General features: G+C 37.1%; 1 protein-coding gene across 7 annotated transcripts in view; it reads left to right on the plus strand.

The window, feature by feature from the left end:
- The window catches only part of LOC123558619 (neurobeachin-like), a 268,481-nt gene that overhangs the window by 47,808 nt on the left and 197,140 nt on the right, over positions 1-23,533 (plus strand). For 6 of the 7 annotated variants that reach the window (XR_008371116.1, XR_008371114.1, XR_008371117.1 and 3 more), the window contains exons 7-16: positions 367-493; positions 2,187-2,306; positions 5,079-5,225; positions 6,627-6,683; positions 7,489-7,629; positions 8,891-8,953; positions 9,989-10,071; positions 13,875-13,898; positions 18,457-18,565; positions 21,732-21,884. Coding sequence is in view for 3 of the 7 variants with exons in the window: in XM_053544219.1 (XP_053400194.1) it covers positions 367-493; positions 2,187-2,306; positions 5,079-5,225; positions 6,627-6,683; positions 7,489-7,629; positions 8,891-8,953; positions 9,989-10,071; positions 13,875-13,898; positions 18,457-18,565; positions 21,732-21,884 (1,024 nt within the window). In the remaining 4 variants the exon portion in view is untranslated. The remainder of the gene's footprint in view (positions 1-366; positions 494-2,186; positions 2,307-5,078; positions 5,226-6,626; positions 6,684-7,488; positions 7,630-8,890; positions 8,954-9,988; positions 10,072-13,874; positions 13,899-18,456; positions 18,566-21,731; positions 21,885-23,533) is intronic. The other variant, XM_053544221.1, reaches the window with a different exon arrangement.

Here is a 23,533-nt window from a genome sequence, read left to right on the forward strand (position 1 = left end):
AACATTAGAATATTTTAGAATGATCTTTATTTGCAGTGGTTTTATTATTGCAAGTATTTAGAAAAAAAGTACCTTGCAGATTGAAAACAGTTTGAACATTAAGTAGCATTAGCTGACATAATGCAATGAGCAATGTGATAATGTATGTCTGAACAACGCCAGTATGACTTCAGATTGTCCAACTGCAAATGCATCAATCTAAGGTATTCTGATTTTGCTATTATCCAGTTTCTCATTTTTGCTGCTTTTACAAGATGTAAAAAAAAAACTTTGTTAGCAAAATGTAGGTGCAAGCTTTTATAAAAAATTTTTTTACCATACTCTATTAATATTTTCTCCTACAAGTTTTTGTGTTTTATTTTTCAGTTTCCATACCAATAAAGGAGTAGGTTACTCAGCAAATTTCCTTGGTAACTCCCTAGTGATAACTTCAATGAAGGTCAAGGGTAAAGGTTTCCAACATTGTGTCAAGTACGAGTTCCAGCCAAGAAAGGTAGCTCATTAAGATCTTAATATTTTATTATGCAATTTGTAAGGCTATTAGCCTAATGCAGCATTGATCTGCTAGCATGATAAATTTCCAAACTGTATCAGTTTAGTAGATATATGAAAAATTTTCATTTTTTACAAAAATCGTAAGAAATGAAGTACTTTTACAGGTGCACTCTGTTTATTATAGTATAAAATTTTCTGAATTAAAAATATTTTTATGCCCCCGAAGGGAGGCATATAGTTTTTGAACCGTCTGTCAGTCTGTCGGTCTGTCAGTCTGTCCGCAATTTTCGTGTCCGGTCCATATCTTTGTCATCGATGGATGGATTTTCAAATAACTTGGCATGAATGTGTACCACAGTAAGACAACATGTCACGCGCAAGACACAGGTCCATAGCTCAAAGGTCAAGGTCACACAGACGTTAACGGTCATTTTTCATGATAGTGCATTCGTGTCCGGTCCATATCTTTGTCATCCATGGATGGATTTTCAAATAACATGGCATGAATGTGTACCACAGTAAGACGACATGTCGCACGCAAGATCCAGGTCCCTAGCTCAGAGGTCAAGGTCACACTTAGACGTTAAAGGTCATATTTCATGATAGTGCATTGATGGGCGTGTCCGGTCCATATCTTTGTCATTCAGGCATGGATTTTAAAATTATTGGGCATGAATGTGTAGCACAGTAAGACGACGTGTCGCGCGCAAGACCCAGGTCCGTAGGTCAAAGGTCCTAAACTCTAACATCGGCCATAACTATTCATTCAAAGTGCCATAGGGGGCATGTGTCATCCTATGGAGACAGCTCTTGTTTGGAAAATGCTTAAGTTATGCTACAGATGCTAAAACTAACTTAACAGGAACTCAATATTTCTGTTTGCGATTTCTGTTTAAGGTAGTTCTGCACGTTTGGATCGAAATTTTTTCTACAATGTAGAATTTAATTAAACTCTGATTTTTCAAAACTTCAGACTATACCTAGAAAATTCAGCAAGTAAAAAGGATAGGGTCGTGTGCTTGATTTTTTGCTAGACTGATTTGAAAAATCTGGACTTCACGCAATTTTTCATAATGGGAGTCTATGGGAAAATCAACACTTTCTAAACATTTTCGCGAATAGAAAATTTTCTACACTGTAGATTTTGATGAAACTTCTCACAGTTATAGCTAAACATATGGCCTATAATGCAGTGAAATAAAATGTATAGATCCGTGTGCTTATTTTTGAGTAATTTGACCATGGTTAAAGTGAACGGACTCTTTCACACTGATTTTAAGACATTAGTTTGAATTATTTAACGTGACATATGTTTTAATATCATATTTTGACTTTAAAAATATAGTAGTAGTACAGTTTTATTAAATTACTCACAGGTTGCCGTTAATTCATAAAATGATTTTCATTTCCGTACGGCGAATCCAGGCTTTATTGTACGTTTTCCGGATTAAAAACGTTACTCCATCACTTCCGGTTTATCAAACGTGCAGAACTACCTTAAATTGGCCAAAAAAGAGTACATTAAGGTCATGATGCATAATGAAGGAATCACATGAAACTGATGATGAAGATATTTGAAGGCTTGTTATAGCTTGCCTTTCATATGTTTTCTCACACTTGCATACTGACCAAATATAGCCAGCTATTGTGCTCTTAATTCTTATGTCTTTCACCAAAATGGATTTTTTCAGTGGTATATGGTGAGCATTGTGCATGTATATAACAGATGGAGCAAGTCTGAGATCAGATGTTATGTGGACGGACAGCTCGCCTCTGGTACAGACATGTCTTGGCTGGTCAGCACGTATGATGTAAGTACATCTTGACCGAGAAATGATCACTTTGTAAAGTGGCCAAGTTGTAAATCTTTCTCTGTTAAATGATGCTGAAATTTTTTTATGCATTTTTAGCTCACCTGAGCCAAAAGCTCCTGGTGAGCTTTTGTGACCGCTCAATGTCCGTCGTCTGTAGTCTGTCGTGCGTCCGTCAACATTTTCTAAAAAAATCTTCTTCTTGAAAATCACTGAGCAGAATTACACCAAACTTTACAGGAATGATCCTTGGGTGGTCCCCTTTCAAAATTGTTCAAAAAATTGAATTCCATGCAGAACTCTGGTTGCCATGGCAACTGAAATGAAAAACTTTAAAAATCTTTTTATCCAAAGCCGCAAGGCATAGAACCTTGATATTTGGCATGTGACATCATCTTATGGTCCTCTATCAAGATTGTTCAAATTGTGCCCCTAGGGTGAAAAGAGGACTCACCCGGGGGTGGGGGGGGGGGGGGGGGTCACAAGTTTTACATAGACTTATATAGGAAAAAAATTTTAAATCTTGTCTAAAACCAAAAGACCTAGACCTTTGATTTTTGGTATGTAGCATTGCCTTGTGGTCCTATACCAAAATTGTTCAAATTATTACCCTGGGGTGAAAAGAGGCCCCGCCCCAGGGGTCCCTCAAGTTTTACATAGACTTATATAGGAAAAAACTTTAAAAATCTTCTCGTCTGAAACTACAAGACCTAGTCCTTTGATATCAGAGCTCCAGATAAGCTGCGTATTTGCGTATTTACGCAGTTAAAATTGCAGAAAACCCAATTGAATTCATACAGTGTGCGTACTGGAAGGCAAGTAAAATTCCTAATACCCAATTCGTAAAAAATAGCTTGCGTATCGCATTTTCCTTATAACTAGAATGGGTACTGGACTTTAACGCTAGATTTGACTGACTGGTTATACGTTACCGCAGAACAGGTTGCAATTTATCGGAAAAATCACAGGACCATTCTTTCAGCTGATCGGTGTTATTTGGACGCTTTGTAAACAATTTTACGCCGATAAAATGTAAAGAGGTTGCAGGAAAAAACATTGTTGCAGCACAAACAAACAAATTAGTGGGATATTTTGCTGTTCAACAATCACAGTTATCTGTTTGTGACGATGTAGTGTCACCAATACTGGATGACATCTTTTGGAAGAATGCATATTGCATATTGCAGTGACCACATCGTTCGGGATATTGTGGATGAACTGATCTCTGACTACATTAAAAGTGAAAAAGAAAACAACAGTATGAAACATTCATTACAATTTTAAATACATTTTTGTATTAAACATTGAAGGGCGCCATTAAAATACTTAGTCTGGCCTGTTTAATGATACACGTATATACCATGTATACTGTAAGCAAAAAATACTCAATTGTTAGTGCGAGATTGGTAAAATACCCAACTGGTTTTAGCAAATACCCAATTACTTCTGAAAAGGCTGGGTAATGATATTATTTTTACCCAATTCAAATTTCCAATACCCAATTCAGACAAAAAGTGATGGGTAAATACCCAATTGCACCAAAAGCTTATCTGGAGCTCTGCTTTGATATTTTGTATGTAGCATTGCCTTCTGGTCCATTATGAAGATTTTTGGTATGTAGCATTGCCTTGTGGTCCTATACCAAAATTGTTCAAATTATTACCCTGGGGTGAAAAGAGGCCCCGCATCGGGGGTCCCAAGTTTTACATAGACTTATATAGGAGAAAACTTTAAAAAATCTTCTTGTCTGAAACTGCAAGACCTAGGCTTTTGATATTTGGTGTGTTGCATAGCCTTGTGGTCCTGTACCAAAATTGTTCGAATTGTTACCCAGGGGTGAAAAGAGACCCTGCCCCGGGGGTCCCAAGTTTAACATAGACTTATATAGGGAAAAAAATAAAAATCTTCTTGTCTGAAAGTTCAAGGCCTAGGCCTTTGATATTTGGTATGTATTATTGCCTAATGGACCTCTAACAGGATTGTTCAAATTATGCCCCTGGGGTGAAAAGAGGCCCCGCCCGGGTGGTCACTTGCTATATGAGTTATATAGGAAAAAATACTTTAAAAATTTTCAGATCATATTTCAAAGACTGTTTAATTATATATACCTGATGTACCCAAGTGATTATGTGTCACCTTACTGTGACCTTGACCTACTGACCTACTTTCTTGTTTTTTGAGATACAGTCTTGAAATTTGGATGACATGTACAGTTTTGCATACCGATCTTAAAACTGACTCAGCGACCATGAATGTGATCAACTGACCTACTTTCTAATATTTTAGCATCAGTTTACCATTTGAAACATGTGGCTCATGTTACTCAGGTGAGCGATTCAGGGTCATCATGACCCTCTTGTTAAACTTTTATATTACTTCAATTGACAAGGCTGTTGAATAGTCAAGTGTTGCTTTCCTGTGACAGCTCTTGTTAAAGTTTGTAAGGTTTTGTATGAAAAGGAGGACCTCCATTAATTTATCAAGGGGAGATTATGAAAGAATTTAAAAAAGTTTGTTTTAAATACACAACATGGTAAATCTAGTATGATACGGCTGGGTGTGAGCCATGGAGGACATGCTCCCTTGTTGGCTTGACATCTTCCCTGACTGGTTTTGTTCAGCAGTTGTGAACTTCTTCAGAGGACTTGATCGTTTTGTTGTAAATTTCTTTATAGATCCTTAGAACTAATAGGATTGAACAATTGAACAATATCTGTTATTTTGACACAATTTTAGCCATTTTACAAATGTTGTATTTTGAAACATTTTCAGCCATTCGACAAATGTTATATTGGTGGAAGCTCAGAAGGTGACGTTGATCACATGTTTAGTGGACAGTTATCTGCCCTTTACTTGTTCAGTGAGGCATTGTCACCACAACAGATATCATCAATTCATGAATTAGGTCCTAGCTATAAGGTAAGGTTTTCAGTAATAGCTTACATTTATTTATTACAGTCAAACAGTAACTGGTCTTAACCTTTAGCCTGCTGGCGACGAATTTCTGCCTTTGCGACCAGTGCAGACTAAGATCATCCATGCAGGCTGATCATGGTCTGCACTGTTAGCTATTCAGTCAGTAAATTTTCAGTAAACACCCCTTCGAATAATAAATGGTATTGCCCAGATTGAATGATGAAGCAGTCCATTTTAGAAATTTAGCAGGGTAAAGGTTAAACAGCCAGCCAAGGGAGCGGTACAGTCTGGAAGCTTTAGGCAAAGGGCTACTTAAAGACAGAAATTTTTTGTGAAGTTAGCTGTCTGGCTGCCTAAGGCCAGTAGATGCTTAATACAGGTGACCATAAAGGCAGGTTCAACTGTATTTAGCCACTGCATGATACTAGTTTGGTCAAACCACTTGATGGAAACTCCAGTTAGGATGTAATGTGATTAAAATTTCGTTGTAAAGGACATTTATACAGGCTGACTATACATGTCCAGATATGAGCTTGTTATAACATATATCATTTTGGTATTTATTGAAAGATTATTAAACATTTTTATCTAATTAGAAGATGTTGCCATGCAACATCATAGTTATCTACTTACAAAATGGGAATACTTACTGCTCTGGAAAGGAAAATTCATTAAAATTGTATCCAGTTACTCACATACCAAATTACTGTCATACAGGATAATTATTGGGGAAGTTTGATCCGCCAAAGTCAATTTGAAAGGCAACATGTAACAATGTTATTTGTAACTTGCGTGAATGTCTCAAGCTAGTTTTGTGGAAGAAAGGGTTGTCATGTTGCAACACCTGCTGTAGACTTAGTAGTTGCAATATCATGCACCTTTCTACATAGATAAATTTTACGTCCTTGCATTGTAAACATGGCCAAAATTAATATCTTTTAACATTTTGTTATCCTGTCATCCCTGTTTGTGTTTAACCTTTAGCCTGGACTGGTCCATCATTCAATTTTGGCAGTACCATTTACTATTCGAAGGGCTGTTCAATGAAAATTTACTGACTGAATAGCGAACAGTGCAGACCAAGATCAGCCTGTAAGGATGTGCAGGATGATCTTGGTTTGCACTGGTCGCAAAGGCAGTATCACTTGCTGACTGCAGGCTAAAGGTTAATGACTTGCAAACTCATATTTGTTTTGAAAAGGGAAATGAAAAAGTCCTGATAATCTTGACTTTGGGCAGGCATTATTTCTAGTCACTTTTATCTCTTTGGCAGTGTGTCTTCTATTGTATTAGTAGATAGTTTTATATTCTTGTTTCCTTGAAAATAAAATTATGTTGGAAGCAGCTTGATATAGATTTAATTATGCATACAGAAATTGACGTTTTACTGATTTTATGTTGCAGAGTCAGTTCAGGTTTCCAAACGAGAGTCAAGTAAGATTGTCAGAGACTGCTCATAGGGTAAGAATTATTGCTTTTATTTTTTAGTAGTTGTATGAATTATATAAAAATCTTACTGACCTGTTTTTTTTTATAAACCAAAAATGCTTTACTTTTGATTCTGTTAGATCTGCTTGATGAGCTATTATTACTTAATGGACAATTCTGGTGTGACATGAAATTTACCTTGTTTTGTAATATTCCCTTCATGGACATGATTTCCCAACAAAAACTTTAGCAGGATTTTTATACAGGAAATCAAATCTCAGCTTGTTCTTGTTCTCTCGCATGAAATCTGTTTTGGCAGAAACTACAAAAGTATTCTTTCATAAGTTAAAACAACTTATTCATACATTTTGGGTGAAAATTAGGTCCTCGCAAAACTCATTCAGACATGAATATTGTGAATTTGGTCAGAGGTACAAATGTAACCACGTAAGAATTTGACAAGATATCCTAGGAAATTTCCAGAAACATTGCGTTAAAGAATTCAAAATAAACTATTTGTAATGCTTTTAAAATTTAATCGCCACAAAGTGATAAAATTCCCATTAATTTTATGTTAAAAATTGAAATCCATGATATCCTTACCAAGTAACTGTTTTGCCCAAAACCACAAAATTTCTTGCTCACAAAATTACATGATTTTACAGTATTTAGATATTTCTCAATGTCATCTTTACATTTTATGCCAAACCAAGTTGAAATGTCATTCCTAGTGTGAGCAGGTAGCTTTGAATGATTTCATGCATATTATATGGTTGCAAATAATTCTTTTCTTTCCAAGAGATGTTTTATTTTGCAAAATATTCTGTTTTATTTACAGTTGTTGTATGATGGGAAGCTCACCTCTATCATTGTATTTATGTACAACCCTATAGCGTGTGACGGTCAGCTGTGTTTAGAATCTTCACCTAAAGGCAACTTTAACCATTTCCAGCACTCACCTCATGCCATGATGTCAGGGGTATGTTATACATATTTTGCTATTTTCTAGCAAGCAAGCATGTAGGAGTCATCTTGTGGTGATGTGGTTGGTTGTTTCATTGCTAAAAATGTGTTTTTACACTTTTAAAAGTTCAAATGAAATATCATGCAAATGACCCCTAGTATAGTGATCATGACCTGTACTCTGACAAAATGGTATTGTAGGGGTATTATTCACTTTCAGTGATAGCTCTAGTTAAAAGCTGGAATAGCCATGACTGTGTTAAGTTTAAGATGATGTAACTGTTAAAATTTTAGACTGTGTTACTTGTTAAATTTTTAGATTGTGTTAAAACAAAAACTGATGTGTTTTATATATTGTCCAGTTTTTACTTTGTTTTCAAAGTGGGTGGGGGTGGCAAACTTGTTGTAACAGAGGTTTATAGTTCAGTTGTACCAAAAAGGTATGGGCAAAACAGTAGATTTTGTTTCCATTCCATTTTCTGTTTTAAAAAGATATGGTGGAAAAAAAATCCAGTTATGGTAGTTCTGCACATTCGGATCGAAATATTTCCTACAATATAGAATTGATTGAACTCTGATTTTTCAAAACTTCAGAATATACTTAGAAAATTCAGCAAATAAAAAAGATTGTGTGCTTGATTTTTTTTGCTAGACTGGTTTGAAAAATTTGGACCTACGCAATTTTTATAATGGGAGTCTTATGAAAAAATCATAACTTTCATAACATTTTCGTGAATAGAAATTTTCTACAATGTAGATTTTAATGAAACTTCTCACAGTTGTAAATAAACATATGGCCTATAATGTGGTGAAGTAAAATGTATAGGTCCATGTGCTTACTTTTGAGATACTTGACCATGATTTAAGTGAACCGCTCATTTCACGCTACTTTTAAGACACTATTTTGAATTATTTAACATGTAGGATGTTTTATTATCATGTTTTACCTTTAGAAAGATAGTAACAGTGCCACTGTAATAAATCTACTCACAGGTTGCCATTAATTAATAAAATTATTTTCATTTCCGTACGCCAAATGCAGGGTTAATCTACGTTTTCCGGATAAATGACATTACGCCATCACTTCTGGTTTATCAAACGTGCAGAACTACCTTAATGTCTGAAGCCTGGTGCCTGAATTTTTTTCAACTTTTGAGGTATACATAAAAGAGCAGATATGGTTTACTTGAGATGGCTTAATATCACTTGTTTTCAGTATTAATAATAAAGAAAAAGTTAAAAATAACTTACAAAGTGTGTATACTTTATATTTATAGGAGGTGAAGTCAGTGATTACACATTCCATCCATAGTACATTACATTCCTTAGGAGGCGTACAGGTATGTCATTTCTTTCCTTGATATTTACTAGAATTACAAGTATCACTTCGATCTATTGAAGGCGCACCAGGGTGCAATTTTAAAAAGCTTTAGTTTGGATCCCAGTCTGAAAAAGTAGTCTTGTGATTGGTCAGTTTCAGAATTGTGAGTCAGATTCTGGAGAGTTTAGACTGGTCTCATAACTTTGGTTTTGTAACTTTGAGTCTTGGTTAGCTCAGAAGGGAGAGAACCAGACCATCTATTTAGAGGTCGCAAGTTCAATCTATGGTCAAGGCAAAGTTTTAATGGGCCAAGTTATATCTGAAGTCATTCATCCACCTGGCCTGCCCGCTTAGCTCAGTAGGTAGAGCGTCGGTCTACGGATCGCGGGGTCGTGAGTTCGATCCTCGGGCGGGGCGTATGTTCTCCGTGACTATTTGATAAACGACATTGTGTCTGAAATCATTAGTCCTCCACCTCTGATTCATGTGGGGAAGTTGGCAGTTACTTGCGGAGAACAGGTTTGTACTGGTACAGAATCCAGGAACACTGGTTAGGTTAACTGCCCGCCGTTACATGACTGAAATACTGTTGAAAAACGGCGTTAAACCCAAAACAAACAAACAAACAAACATTCATCCACCTCTGCATCTTAAGGGGAAGTTCTCAATAACTTGTATAGAACAGGTTTATACTCTTATAGAATCTAGTAAGCTTAATTATCTGCCATTATTTCATTCAAATAATGCTAAAAATTTGCATTATACCGGATTCAAACAAGCAAGCTGTGCTGTAATTTATCTGCTGTTGTGTTCTTACACAGTTATGACTGTCTTAAAAGGATGACATTGTCCAATAACACTTCCTGTTGTAACAATTAATATTTTAACATCTCATCATGGCAAGCTTGATCCACTAGAAATGTCTTGTTTAAAGCATGTATCTCATTGTGACTACCTGATGTTTGCAATTATGTAAACCAGCCAAAATCCTTCATATTCTGGGATCAATGAGTAACATGCATTTGGACTGTAATGATTATTTTTTATATTTCAGATATTGTTCCCGCTGTTTGGTCAGCTAGATTTGCCAGTGGCTCAGGGAGAGGGGAAATCCTCCGCTACAGATCATTCTACATGGTGAGCAGACATACTTAACACTAAAAAGAGCCTTGTTTATGCCTTTTTGGTGCCCAACCATTAAAAATTGGGTGGCATATAGTGTTACGCCTGTCCATGTGTGTGGATGCACGAGTATGCGTTTGCCTATTTGTGTGTCGGTGTATGTTTAGAAATTGTGTCGGACTGATAACTTTATTGTGCATTGTCAGATTTTGAAGCAATTAGCCATCGTAACAAGAAGCTGTAAAGTCAAGGTCACTCTTAGGCATAGGAGATTTAAGACAATTTTTCTTGTGCCCTTTGTAACATTTTTATGCATGCTTGAATACTCAAATATGGCACAAACATTCACCATAAAAATAAATCGTGTCAATTCAAGACCTATACCTGTATTACCTTGAAGGTCAAGGTCACACTTAAAGGTTAAAGATTTAAGGTATAAGTTTTATTCCTGTCTAACTTTTTAGCTCACCTGTCACAAAGTGACAAGGTGAGCTTTTGTGATCGCGCGGTGTCCGTCGTCCGTCCGTGCGTCCGTAAACTTTTGCTTGTGACCACTCTAGAGGTCACATTTTTCATGGGATCTTTATGAAAGTTGGTCAGAATGTTCATCTTGATGATATCTAGGTCAAGTTCGAAACTGGGTCACGTGCCATCAAAATCTAGGTCAGTAGGTCTAAAAATAGAAAAACCTTGTGACCTCTCTAGAGGCCATATATTTCACAAGATCTTCATGAAAATTGGTCAGAATGTTCACCTTGATGATATCTAGGTCAAGTTCGAAACTGGGTCACGTGGGGTCAAAAACTAGGTCAGTAGGTATAAAAATAGAAAAACCTTGTGACCTCTCTAGAGGCCATATTTCTCAATGGATCTTCATGAAAATTGGTCAGAATGTTCATCTTGATGATATCTAGGTCAAGTTCGAAACTGGGTCACGTGGGGTTAAAAACTAGGTCAGTAGATCTAAAAATAGAAAAACCTTGTGACCTCTCTAGAGGCCATATTTTTCATGAGATCTTCATGAATATTGGTCAGAATGTTCTCCTTGATGATATCTAGGTCAAGTTCGAAACTGGGTCACGTGGGGTCAAAAACTAGGTCAGAAGGTCTAAAAAAAGAAAAACCTTGTGACCTCTCTATAGGCCATATTTCTCAATGGATCTTCATGAAAATCGGTCAGAATGTTCATCTTGATGATATCTAGGTCAAGTTCGAAACTGGGTCACGTAGGATCAAAAACTAGGTCAGTAGGTCTAAAAATAGAAAAACCTTGTGACCTCTCTAGAGGCCATATTTCTCAATGGATCTTCATGAAAATTGGTCAGAATGTTCATCTTGATGATATCTAGGCCAAGATCGAAACTGGGTCACGTGGGGTTAAAAACTAGGTCAGTAGATCTAAAAATAGAAAAACCTTGTGACCTCTCTAGAGGCCATATTTTTCATGAGATCTTCATGAATATTGGTCAGAATGTTCACCTTGATGATATCTAGGTCAAGTTTGAAACTGGGTCATGTGGGGTCAAAATCTAGGTCAGTAGATCTAAAAATAGAAAAACCTTGTGACCTCTCTAGAGGCCATATTTCTCAATGGATCTTCATGAAAATTGGTCAGAATGTTCACCTTGATGATATCTAGGTCAAGTTCGAAACTGGGTCACTTGCGGTCAAAAACTAGGTCAGTAGGTCTAAAAATAGGAAAACCTTGTGACCTCTCAGTAGGTCTAAAAATAGAAAAAACCTTGTGACCTCTCTAGAGGCCATATTTCTCAATGGATCTTCATGAAAATTGGTGAGAATGTTCAGCTTGATGATATCTAGGTCAGGTTCGTAACTGGGTCATGTGCGGTCAAAAACTAGGTCAGTAGGTCTAAAAATAGAAAAACCTTGTGACCTCTCTAGAGGCCATATTTTTTACGAGATCTTCATGAAAATTGGTCAGAATGTTCACCTTGATGATATCTAGGTCAAGTTTAAAAGTGGGTCACGTGCCTTCAAAAACTAGATCATTAGGTCAAATAATAGAAAAACCTTGTGACCTCTCTAGAGGCCATATTTTTCAATGGGTCTTCATGAAAATTGGTCAGAATTTTTTATCTTGATGATATCTAGGTCACATGTGCTCAAAAACTAGGTCACTATGTCAAATAATAGAAATAACGACGTCATACTCAGTTGAACACTGGGTCATGTGGGGATAGGTGAGCGATTCAGGACCATCATGGTCCTCTTGTTTATGCATGGGCAGATGTTCAAAAACATGGCTTAAACTTTAAGCACTACTAGATAATTTGTTGCATGCGAGACCTAGACCCCTAGCTCAAAGGTCAAGGTCACTTTTAAATAACTTTGTTTTTCTTGTCCCATCTGTAACTTCAGTATTTTTGTATACATTGACCTATATTCGTATAACTTGGGACAAACATCCACCATTAAGTGCGAGAATTAAGCCCGAGCTCATAATTCTTAGAGTTCAAAGATGTTATGCCATTTCTTCTAGTCTTGTGTATGCATGTTAGTTTTGTAATTGAGCCGTGCCATGAGAAAACCAACGTAGTGAATTTGCGACCAGCATGGATCCAGACCAGCCTGCGCATCTGCGCAGTCTGGTCAGGATCCATGCAGTTCGCTAACAGTTTCTCCTATTCCAATAGGCTTTAAAAGCGAACAGCATGGATCCTGACCAGACTGCGCAGATGCGCAGGCTGGTCTGGATCCATGCTGGTCGCAAAGCCACTATGTTGGTTTTCCCATGGCACGGCTCATATAAATGGAAGGATGTTGGTACAAACATTCATCATGATAACAAGAAGATGTAATATGAAATCATTTAAGGATAAAAGAAGTATTACAGTAGTTTTTTTTTCAGTTCATAAGTTCAGTACGTGTGTCAAGATGCTATTACAGGAATGGCACTTTTGTGTCCTAACATCACATAGTGTGGAGCATTGGTGTCTTACTGACATGTTTCTAGTTTGTTTGTTTGTATTGCACTTTGTTGTTTGAGGAATGATGTTTATATTGTGAACACTGTAGGAGTGATTGTTTATGTATGTGTGTTTGACTGGTTCCGAGGTTAGAAAACTGACTCTGGAGACCAGTCTCAGAACTCCAGCATCTGATTGGCTATTTCTGAGCACATTTATGAAATTGGCCAATGGGAATGTTACATTCTTAGAATGGTCTCGAAATATATTTTGCAACCATAAATCTCAAACAGTTTAGATTGCAGATTGTGGTTAATAGTAAGTCTTAGTTATCATGGTGAGCTGATTCTTTTAATTTCACAGAAAACCTGTTTGGAAATGATTAAGTGCAATTTTATAAAACTTACACTTTGAGAAGGTCCCTCACTGATGTTGGTATAGAACTTACACTTTGAGAAGGCCCCTCACTGATGTAGGGTCAAAACCCATCCAGGATGTAGAATTCTTATACATGTATTTGAGGAAGCCATTCAGATTCAGCTGGCCACCGGAAGGCGGTTAGTAGTACTGGTGTGTCCACTCCTGCCTGAAATAATTCTCAGAGAGGCACCTGGATCTTCCTCAACCATTAAAAGCTGGAAAGTCATTATGTGACAAATATTGTCTTTGTAAGCCAACATAACAACTGAAACATTTTGAGAAGAAATTGTCACAATGTTATGGCTGGGCCAGCCATAATAAGTGACGGTTTCTCAATGCAGAAAATAACAGCAGCTGAAAGTGCGATAAAAAAGTTTATCATGACATTTTATGTTCTAAACATGAGCATGAAAAATTTCGTGTTTGAAAACCTCTTTTTTCTAATTTTGTATTTATATTGTCATGTTTCAGTGATGACCCTATAGAAATAATATTGTAAGTTTATGTGTCACTTAAGTTTCCTTCAGTTATCCATTTCCCTTAGTTTGCCTGTTTAGGTTTTTGTAGGGCAAGTATTGAGTAAGAAAACAGTACGACCAAGACTGAATCCTAGCATTAATTGTATTACCAAACTTAATTTTTTTTTTTGGTCAGTAAGTTAAAATACACAATTCCCACACAGTTGTTTTGGATTTAGTTTTCAGTTATTTTAAGTTCACATGATCACCATAGTTTTCACTGTCTGAGCTGTGATGGCAGCCCCACATTAGTATTGTCAGTTCACATTTAAAGTACACATTAGAAGCTGTGGGGGCCTCCCTGGCCAAGTGATTAAGTATGCTTATTTCAAAGCATTTGCCTGTCACTTAAGTGAGTTTGAACACTGCTGAAGGTGTCATGTGAGAAAGAGATCCATCTTGTTGAAGATCTGTGGTTCTGACCTGAGTGCTCGCCAATAAAGGTGGAAAGTCAACATATAAATTGTGTTAGTATGATTTAATACCAAAGAAAATGTATTTGACAGAACAGTTTAACAATCAAACTGAATAGTTTTACATGCTGCAGAATGTAATCCAACAAAACTGCAAGTTTAATTGATGAAACATTTGATTAGGATCAGAGTTACTTGTCGTCAGTCAGAAATGTTTCATAAAAAAAAACGCTAACCACATTTTTTGTCAGTGTATATTATATCCAGTTTGGTCATACTGTTAACAGTTTACTCAAGCAAGTGATGCTGGAAATTTTGTTGCTTAAAGTCTTGGCAAAATCTTTTTAAATAAGAAGTTATTGTAAGTAACTTTATCTGTATGAATTAGACATTCTGTGCCTTATTCCTAATTTGAGCCGCGCCATGACAAAACCAACATAGTGGGTTTGCGACCAGCATGGATCCAGACCAGCCTGCGCATCCGCGCAGTCTGGTCAGGATCCATGCTGTTCGCTAACAGTATCTCTAATTCCAATAGACTTTGAAAGCGAACAGCATGGATCCTGACCAGACTGCGCAGGCTGGTCTGGATCCATGCTGGTCGCAAACCCACTATGTTGGTTTTGTCATGGCACGGCTCATTTTCCAAAACACCATTGTAACCAGCATTAATCTTTGTCATATTGAAGAAAAAAGACATTTTATTATGATTATTATTCTTAATAATCAACTGTTAGTAACTTGTAATCACCACGCAATGCCCAACAATCCAATTCGTTCCTTCCTGTGAGTCCCAGTCCAATCTGTATAGACACACTCCTGCCTTGCTTCATTGAGTGTAGGCTGTGGTAGAACTTGCTTTGTGAAAGGTGTATAATGTTTGTGTTGTACAGTGTTTGTATGGATAGGTCGTGTACATGTACGATGTTTTAAGCTATATATAATTTTATAATAAAACCTTTTTTTTTTTTCAAATATCTACATTAATCATAAGGTTCGGTTGTTCTTAAGTAGAAACTCTTTCTCTATATATGACATTGTGCTTTGGCCTTTTCTTCCTCTCTGGAAGGTATGCTATGCATGGCTAGTTTGATGGTAGAGACCTTGAGACTGGCTGCTAAATCTAAAGCTTAATTGGTTCTTTTTTTTTTGTGAAGATCTTACAGATGCTTATATTCTTCAAATTTCTCTATATTATTTGTTTTCACTTGCATAATACAGGTAATTTTTTGAAATCACAAAAATTATGTTGAATTTGCATTGAAAATGCTTTAAACTACAGCAGGTTTGAACTTCAGTGTTGTTAAAGTTGGGGATGTTTCCTCTCATGCTTATAGCATGTTATTATTCATGGGGCTATGAATTTGTGGATTTCAACTTTAGAAGATGAAAATGAGCTGTGACATGAGAAAACCAACATAGTGGGTTTGTGACCAGCATGGATCCAGACCAGGTCAGGATCCATGCTGTTCGCTAACAGTTTCTCTAATTGCAATAGACTTTGAAAGCGAACAGCATGGATCCTGACCAGACTGCGTGGATGCGCAGGCTGGTCTGGATTCATGCTGGTCGCAAACCCACTATGTTGGTTTTCTCATTGCATGGTTCAAATAAAGTTTGTTGGGATTAAATTTTGTGGATTGATGCAACCATAAGATTCACAAAAAATAGTTCCTCATGAAAATGAATGATTTTACTGTTTATGAACCCACCTTCACTGTAAAAATCATATTATTACAGTACAGAATAATGTTCAGCAATGTGGTTGGGTTGTAAAATTCTTTATCGTGTGGAAGCCATCCAGCTGGCTGAGGGAAAGTCAGTGGTTCTTCCCAGGTGCCCCCGCCTTGATGAAATAATGCCTGGAGGGCCACCTAGGGTCTTCCTCCACCATCAAATGCTGAAAAATCGTTCAGGTCCCATTCATAACATAGAATACTCATTTATTATGTCTCCCCCAGGAGACATAATGTTTTTGCCCTGTCCGCTGTCCGTCCTTCCGTCCGTCCGTATGTCACACTTCATTTCCGAGCAATAACTGGAGAACCATTTGACCTAGAACTTTCAAACTTCATAGGGTTGTAGGGCTGCTGGAGTAGACGACCCCTAATGTTTTTGGGGTCACTCCGTCAAAGGTCAAGGTCACAGGGGCCTGAACATTGAAAACCATTTCTGATCAATAACTAGAGAACCACTTGACCCAGAATGTTGAAACTTCATAGGATGATTTGTCATGAAGAGTAGATGACCCCTATTGATTTTGGGGTCACTCCGTCAAAGGTCAAGGTCACAGGGGCCTGAACATTGAAAACCATTTCCGATCAATAGCTAGAGAACCACTTGACTCAGAATGTTGAAACTTCATAGGATGATAGGTCATAAAGAGTAGACGACCCCTATTGTTTTTGGGGTCACTCCGTCAAAGGTCAAGGCACAGGGGCCTGAACATTGAAAACCATTTCCGATCAATAACTAGAGAACACTTGACCCAGAATGTTGAAACTTCATAGGATGATGGTCATACAGAGTAGTGACCCCTAATGATTTTTAGGGTCACTCGTTAAAGGTCAAGGCACAGGGGCCTGAAGATGAAAACCATTTCCATCATAACTTGAAAATCCTCTCGACCCAGAATGTTGAAACTTCATAGGATGATGTACATGCAAGTAATGACCCTATTGATTTTTGGGGTCACTCCGTTGAAGGTCAAGGTCACAGGGGCCTGACCATAGAAAACCATTTCCGGTCAGTAACTTGAGAACCACTTGACCCAGAATGTTGAAACTTAATAGGATGATTGGTCATGCAGAGTAGATGACCCCTAACGATTTTGGGGTCACTCTGTGAAAGGTCAAGGTCACAGGGGCCTGAACATAGAAAACCATTTCCGGTCAGTAACTTGAGAACTACTTGACCCAGAATGTTGAAACTTCATAGGATGATTGGTCATGCAGAGTAGTTGACCCCTAACGATTTTAGGGTCACTCTGTTAAAGGTCAAGGCCACAGGGGCCTGAAGATGGAAAACCATTTCCAATCAATAACTTGAAAACCTCTCGACCCAGAATGTTGAAACTTCATAGGATGATGTTCATGCAGAGTAAATGACACCTATTGTTTTTGGGGTCACTCCGTTAAAGGTCAAGGTCACAGGGGCCTGAACATTGATAACCAGTTCCGATCAATAACTTGAGAACCACTTGACCCAGAATGTTGAAACTTCATAGGATGATTGAACATGCAGAGTAGATGACCCCTATTGATTTTGGAGTCAGTCTATTAAAGGTCAAGGTCACAGTGGCCTGTTCATGTAAAACCATTTTTTGGAAATAACTCGAGAACCACTTGACCTACAATGTTGAAACTTAATAGGATGATTGGACATGCAGAGTAGATGACCCCTATATATTTTGAGGTCACTTGATCAAAGGTCAAGGTCACAGGAGCCTGAACAGTGACTTGAGAACCACTAGGCCAAGAGTGTTGAAAATTAGCGGGATGACTGGACATGCCAAGTAGATAATCCCTATTGCAGCCAACCATCAGTGTCTCTTTGACTTTCGCTCCTGACCCCTATTGAGTTCTTGCCTATAGGACTTTGCATTGGGGGAGACATGCGCTTTTTTACAAAAGCATTTTCTAGTTCTCTTCAAAATGTGAAATCCACACATAGATATGTTTTTGTTGAAACTAAAGCTTTATGTGGGCAAAATTAAAAGCTTTAATTGAGTTTTAATTGGCATTTTAAAAGTGCCATTTGATTTGTAAGGTATGCACATTTCCGATCAGTACTTCAAAAGGAATCTTACTTGTGGAAAACCTCGAGGATTTCTTGATTTTGTCAATCCAGGAAATTAAACCTCAGCAAACAAGTAAATTTCCTTCTGATTTCATATTTGACATTAGAAATCCATGAATTGACGTCTGTATGAAATAGTCAATCTGGTCAAACCTAGAATGTTTATGCTGACAAAATTAAATGGTTTCACAGTATCTTTATTGATGTTTAAAATGGGAGCCTTGTGATGTGTAACTGCAGTTCAACACTCTTAATAACCATCTTTCAGCATTATTGTTTTGTACATTGTATTGTTTAAATGTCCTTTATTAACTATATTTTCAGTGCCAATCTTCTAGGATTACTGTACAATTTGATTGAGAGCTCGTCCACTATACATCAACAAATGGTGCAAAATAAAGGTTTTCTAGTCATAGGACATCTCTTAGAGAAGGTACAGTCTAATTATTGTTCTGGACAATGTATCTCTTCATACATTGTTGTTACTGGTTATATACAGTTGATTAGACAGTATTGGATCATGGGAGGTTCCGGATCACAGCACTGTTTACACTTATATGACGAAGATAATCATTTAGTTCTTAGCTTGAATATTTGCTTCTTTAAGGGAAATAACATACCAAAATATAACTTTAAATGTGCAGATCTCTAGAATGTGAAAAATTTTTTTTTGTCAATCTAAGTGATCCGTAACTCACACAACAGGGACACAACATAATCGGAAATTTTTTTTTTAAACAAAATATTTTTTTATTGCCAACTTGCCAATTGTAATGATTTGGTCGGATGAGAGAAAACACTTATTATTTCACAGGTGTCCCAGTGCGTTCTAGTTTTATTCTAAAATGATCTGGGATAGACCAAAATGCTCTGTAACTGTCCAAAGTGGTGACACCACTGTTGCTTCTACAGTATAATTATTTACTTTGCATTTTCAAACCAAATGTGGTGATTTAAAGCAAAAGGATTTTCCTTTCTCCCTGTGCAAAAACATGTTTTAAAAATATATTTTCGAAGCATAATAACAAATATAGCCCTCAGTGATCCGGAACTGACTAATCAGCTGTATGTACTGACAATATTATGTATAATGATGATTAGTGATGATGATGATGGATTATGATGATAACTTAACTGGTAGTGAATAATGATAAAGAAAGATGATGATGAGTGATGGTAATTAATGCGGATACAGAATGATTATAATGAATAATGGTGATAAATAATGATAATGAATGTTGATGTTCAGAGGTAATGATGAGTGATGATGATATTGATGATGTTGTGTTTCCTGTAGATCCCTCTTATGAGTAGTGTTGTGTTGGAAGTGCATGTATTGGAAGAAACCCTTTAAATATAAAATTTATTTTGCTTTGCTAATTGTGAACTGGACCAATGAGATACTTTTTAGCTCACCTGTCACAAAGTGACAAGGTGAGCTTTTGTGATCGCGTGGTGTCCGTCGTCCGTGCGTGCGTGCGTGCGTGCGTGCGTCCGTAAACTTTTGCTTGTGACCACTCTAGAGGTCACATTTTTCATGGGATCTTTATGAAATTTGGTCAGAATGTTCATCTTGATGATATCTAGGTCAAGTTCAAAACTGGGTCACGGCCATCAAAAACTAGGTCAGTAGATCTAAAAATAGAAAAACCTTGTGACCTCTCTAGAGGCCATATATTTCAAAAGATCTTCATGAAAATTGGTCAGAATGTTCACCTTGATGATATCTAGGTCAAGTTCGAAACTGGGTCACATGCCTTCAAAAACTAGGTCAGTAGGTATAAAAATAGAAAAACCTTGTGACCTCTCTAGAGGCCATATATTTCACAAGATCTTCATGAAAATTGGTCAGAATGTTTACCTTAATGATATCTAGGTCAAGTTCGAAACTGGGTCACGTGCCTTCAAAAACTAGGTCAGTAGGCCTAAAAATAGAAAAACCTTGTGACCTCTCCAGAGGCCATATATTTCAAAAGATCTTCATGAAAATTGGTCAGAACGTTCACCTTGATGATATCTAGGTCAAGTTCGAAACTGGGTCACGTGCCATCTAAAACTAGGTCAGTAGGTCAAATAATAGAAAAACCTTGTGACCTCTCTAAAGCCCGTATTTTTCATGGGAACTGTATGAAAGTGGTCTGAATGTTCATCTTGATGATATCTAAGTCAAGTTCGAAACTGGGTCACATGCGGTCAAAAACTAGGTCAGTAGGTCTAAAAATAGAAAAACCTTGTGACCTCTCTAGAGGCCATATATTTCATGAGATCTTCATGAAAATTGGTCAGAATGTTCACCTTGATGATATCTAGGTCAAGTTCGAAAGCGGGTCACGTACCATCAAAAACTAGGTCAGTAGGTCAAATAATAGAAAAACCTTGTGACCTCTCCAGAGGCCATATTTTTCATGGGATCTGTACGAAAGTTGGTCTGAATGTTCATCTTGATGATATCTAGGTCAAGTTCAAAAGTGGGTCACGTGCCTTCAAAACTAGGTCAGTAGGTCAAATAATAGAAAAACCTTGTGACCTCTCTAAAGGCCATATTTTTCATGGGATCTGTATGAAAATTGGTCTGAATGTTCATCTTGATGATATCTAGATCAAGTTCGAAACAGGGTCATGTGCGGTCAAAAACTAGGTCAGTAGGTCTAAAAATAGAAAAACCTTGTGACCTTTCTAGAGGCCATACTTGTGAATGGATCTCCATAAAAATTGGTCAGAATGTTCATCTTGATGATATCTAGGTCAAGTTTGAAACTGGGTCACTTGCCATAAAAAACTAGGTCAGTAGGTCAAATAATAAAAAAAACCTTGCGACCTCTCTAGAGACCATACTTTTCATGGGATCTGTATGAAAGTTGGTCTGAATGTTCATCTTGATGATATCTAGGTCAAGTTTGAAACTGGGTCAACTGCGGTCAAAAACTAGGTCAGTAGGTCTAAAATTATTAAAATCTTTTGACCTCTCTACAGGCCATATTTTTCAATGGATCTTCATGAAAATTGATCTGAATGTTCACCTTGATGATATCTAGGTCAGTTTCGAAACTGGGTCACCTGCGGTCAAAAACTAGGCCATATGTTCATGAAAATTAGTGAGAATGTTCACCTTGATGATATCTAGGTAAAGTTCAAAACAGGGTCACGTACCTTCGAAAACTAGGTCAATAGGTCAAATAATAGAAAAACCTTGTGACCTGTCAAGAGACCATATTTTTCAATGGATCTTCATGCAAATTGGTCAGAATTTTTATCTTGATAATATCTAGGTCAATTTCAAAACTGGGTCACATGAGCTCAAAAACTAGGTCACTATGTCAAATAATAGAAAAAACGACGTCATACTAAAAACTGGGTCATGTGGGAAGAGGTGAGCGATTCAGGACCATCATGGTCCTCTTGTTATATATAGGTTATATAGTAATATGAAGTAGATCACACCTGTAGTTGGCATGGTGTATTAACCACTATGCAGTGCAAATACTCTTGATAATTTCTCATTAAATAAGTCTATTGTTTATTAAATGGTATAACAAAAGTATACAGAAATATTACTGTGACAAGAAGTTCTGTGTAACAATTGCTTATTATAACTACAGTCATCACGAGACCATGTTACTCCAAGTGTGTTAGAAGTTTTCCTCAAGTTGACAGATTACCTGGTGAAATGTCCGGCAGGAGGAACTCTGTTGAAACACCTGTTTGATCATATCCTCTTCAACCCAGCCATCTGGATACACTCTTGTATGGAGGTAAGATATGCCTGGGACATACTTGACTCTTCAATGCATCCATCTGAATATGATTCTATATGAAGGAGCGACTTCAGTCACCAGCCGCCGTCTCCATAGTTCGACTAAAGTGTGATCGAATTGACTTTGGTTTGACTACAGTGACGTTATCAAGTTATCTGGTTGAACCAGTCCAAATAGGTTGTTTTTATAGTTTAAAGATGGCTGAAAAGGTGAGAATATAATTTGAACGTCTTTTTACCCTCAGCAAATAATTAATATAAAGATTAAAACTGCTTGAGTGAATCACACCTGATATTGAATTTTTTAAAAGACAAAAGTTGCTTTTATGGGCAAAATATTGCTAGAAGATGCTTTTTGCTGATCATAGCCATATTGTCTGAACTAAACATGAAAAGAAAGATTTGTCAGCTCCTAGTCAAGACATGCGCATAATAAGTTCCATAACCAGACCATGGTTGATGATCGATTTGTTGCCAAAGGTAAGTTGTCCCTGAGATATACTCTCCTTTATGGAGGAAAGTTTTGTAAGGATACTCTTCTGTTTGGAGTAAGCCTCTAGATACTCTCTTAGTTGAAAATGAGTTATAGTGATACTCTTTTAATATATGGCACAAGGTTGCATAGTAAATACTAACTTTTATGGAGGTTAATTATGTCTGAATACTCTATGGGGATAAGTTTTCTTGTGTTACTCAACTGTATGGAGGTAAGGCATCTAGGAATTTTCTTCTTTGTGAATGCACAGTTTCTCAGGATAGAACTCTTAACACCTAAACTCTGTATGGATGCAGTATATCTCTGGATACTGCCCTGTATGAAGGTCTGTTGTGTATGGACTTTCTATCGAATACTCTTTGTTTGAATATAGGATGTTTTTTTTGATACTCTCCTTTATAGAGATAGATGTCTAGAGAATACTCTCCAATGTGGAGGGAATTTTTCTCGCAGACACTCGTATATGGGGCTAAGTTGTCACTTGGATACTTTTTAGCTCACCTGAGCACGAAGTGCTCAAAGGTGAGCTTTTGTGATCACCCTGTGTCCATCGTCCGTCATCATCAGTTTGACTGTTAACACTCTAGAGGTCAGATTTTTGGCCAAATCAAAGGAAAAGCTTGTTAACACCCTAGAGGTCACATTTTTGGCCCAATCTTAATGAAACTTGGTCAGAATGTTACCCTTAGTAAAATCTTGGACGAGTTCGATCTGGGTCATCTGGGGTCAAAAACTAGGTCACCAGGTCAATCAAAGGAAAAGCTTGTTAACACTCTAGACATCACAATTTTGACCCAATCTTAATAAAACTTGGTCAGAGTGTTATCCTCAGTAAAGTCTTAGACGAGTTTGATATTGGGTCATCTGGGGTCAAAAACTAGGTCACCAGGTCAAATCAAAGGAAAAGCTTGTTAACACTGTAGAGACCACATTTTTGACTGTATCTTCATGAAACTTGGTCAGAATGTTAATATTGATGATCTTAAGGTTCAGTTTGAATCTGGGTCATGTAGGCTCAAATACTAGGTCACCCGGTCAAATCAAAGGAAAAGCTAGTTTACACTGTAGAGGCCACATTTATGACCTTATCTTAATGAAACTTGGTCAAAATGTTAATCTTGATGATCTATAAGTCAAGTTTAAATCTTGGT

This window comes from Mercenaria mercenaria, chromosome 5 (genome assembly GCF_021730395.1).
Source record: "Mercenaria mercenaria strain notata chromosome 5, MADL_Memer_1, whole genome shotgun sequence".
Taxonomy (NCBI): Eukaryota; Metazoa; Mollusca; class Bivalvia; order Venerida; family Veneridae; genus Mercenaria; species Mercenaria mercenaria.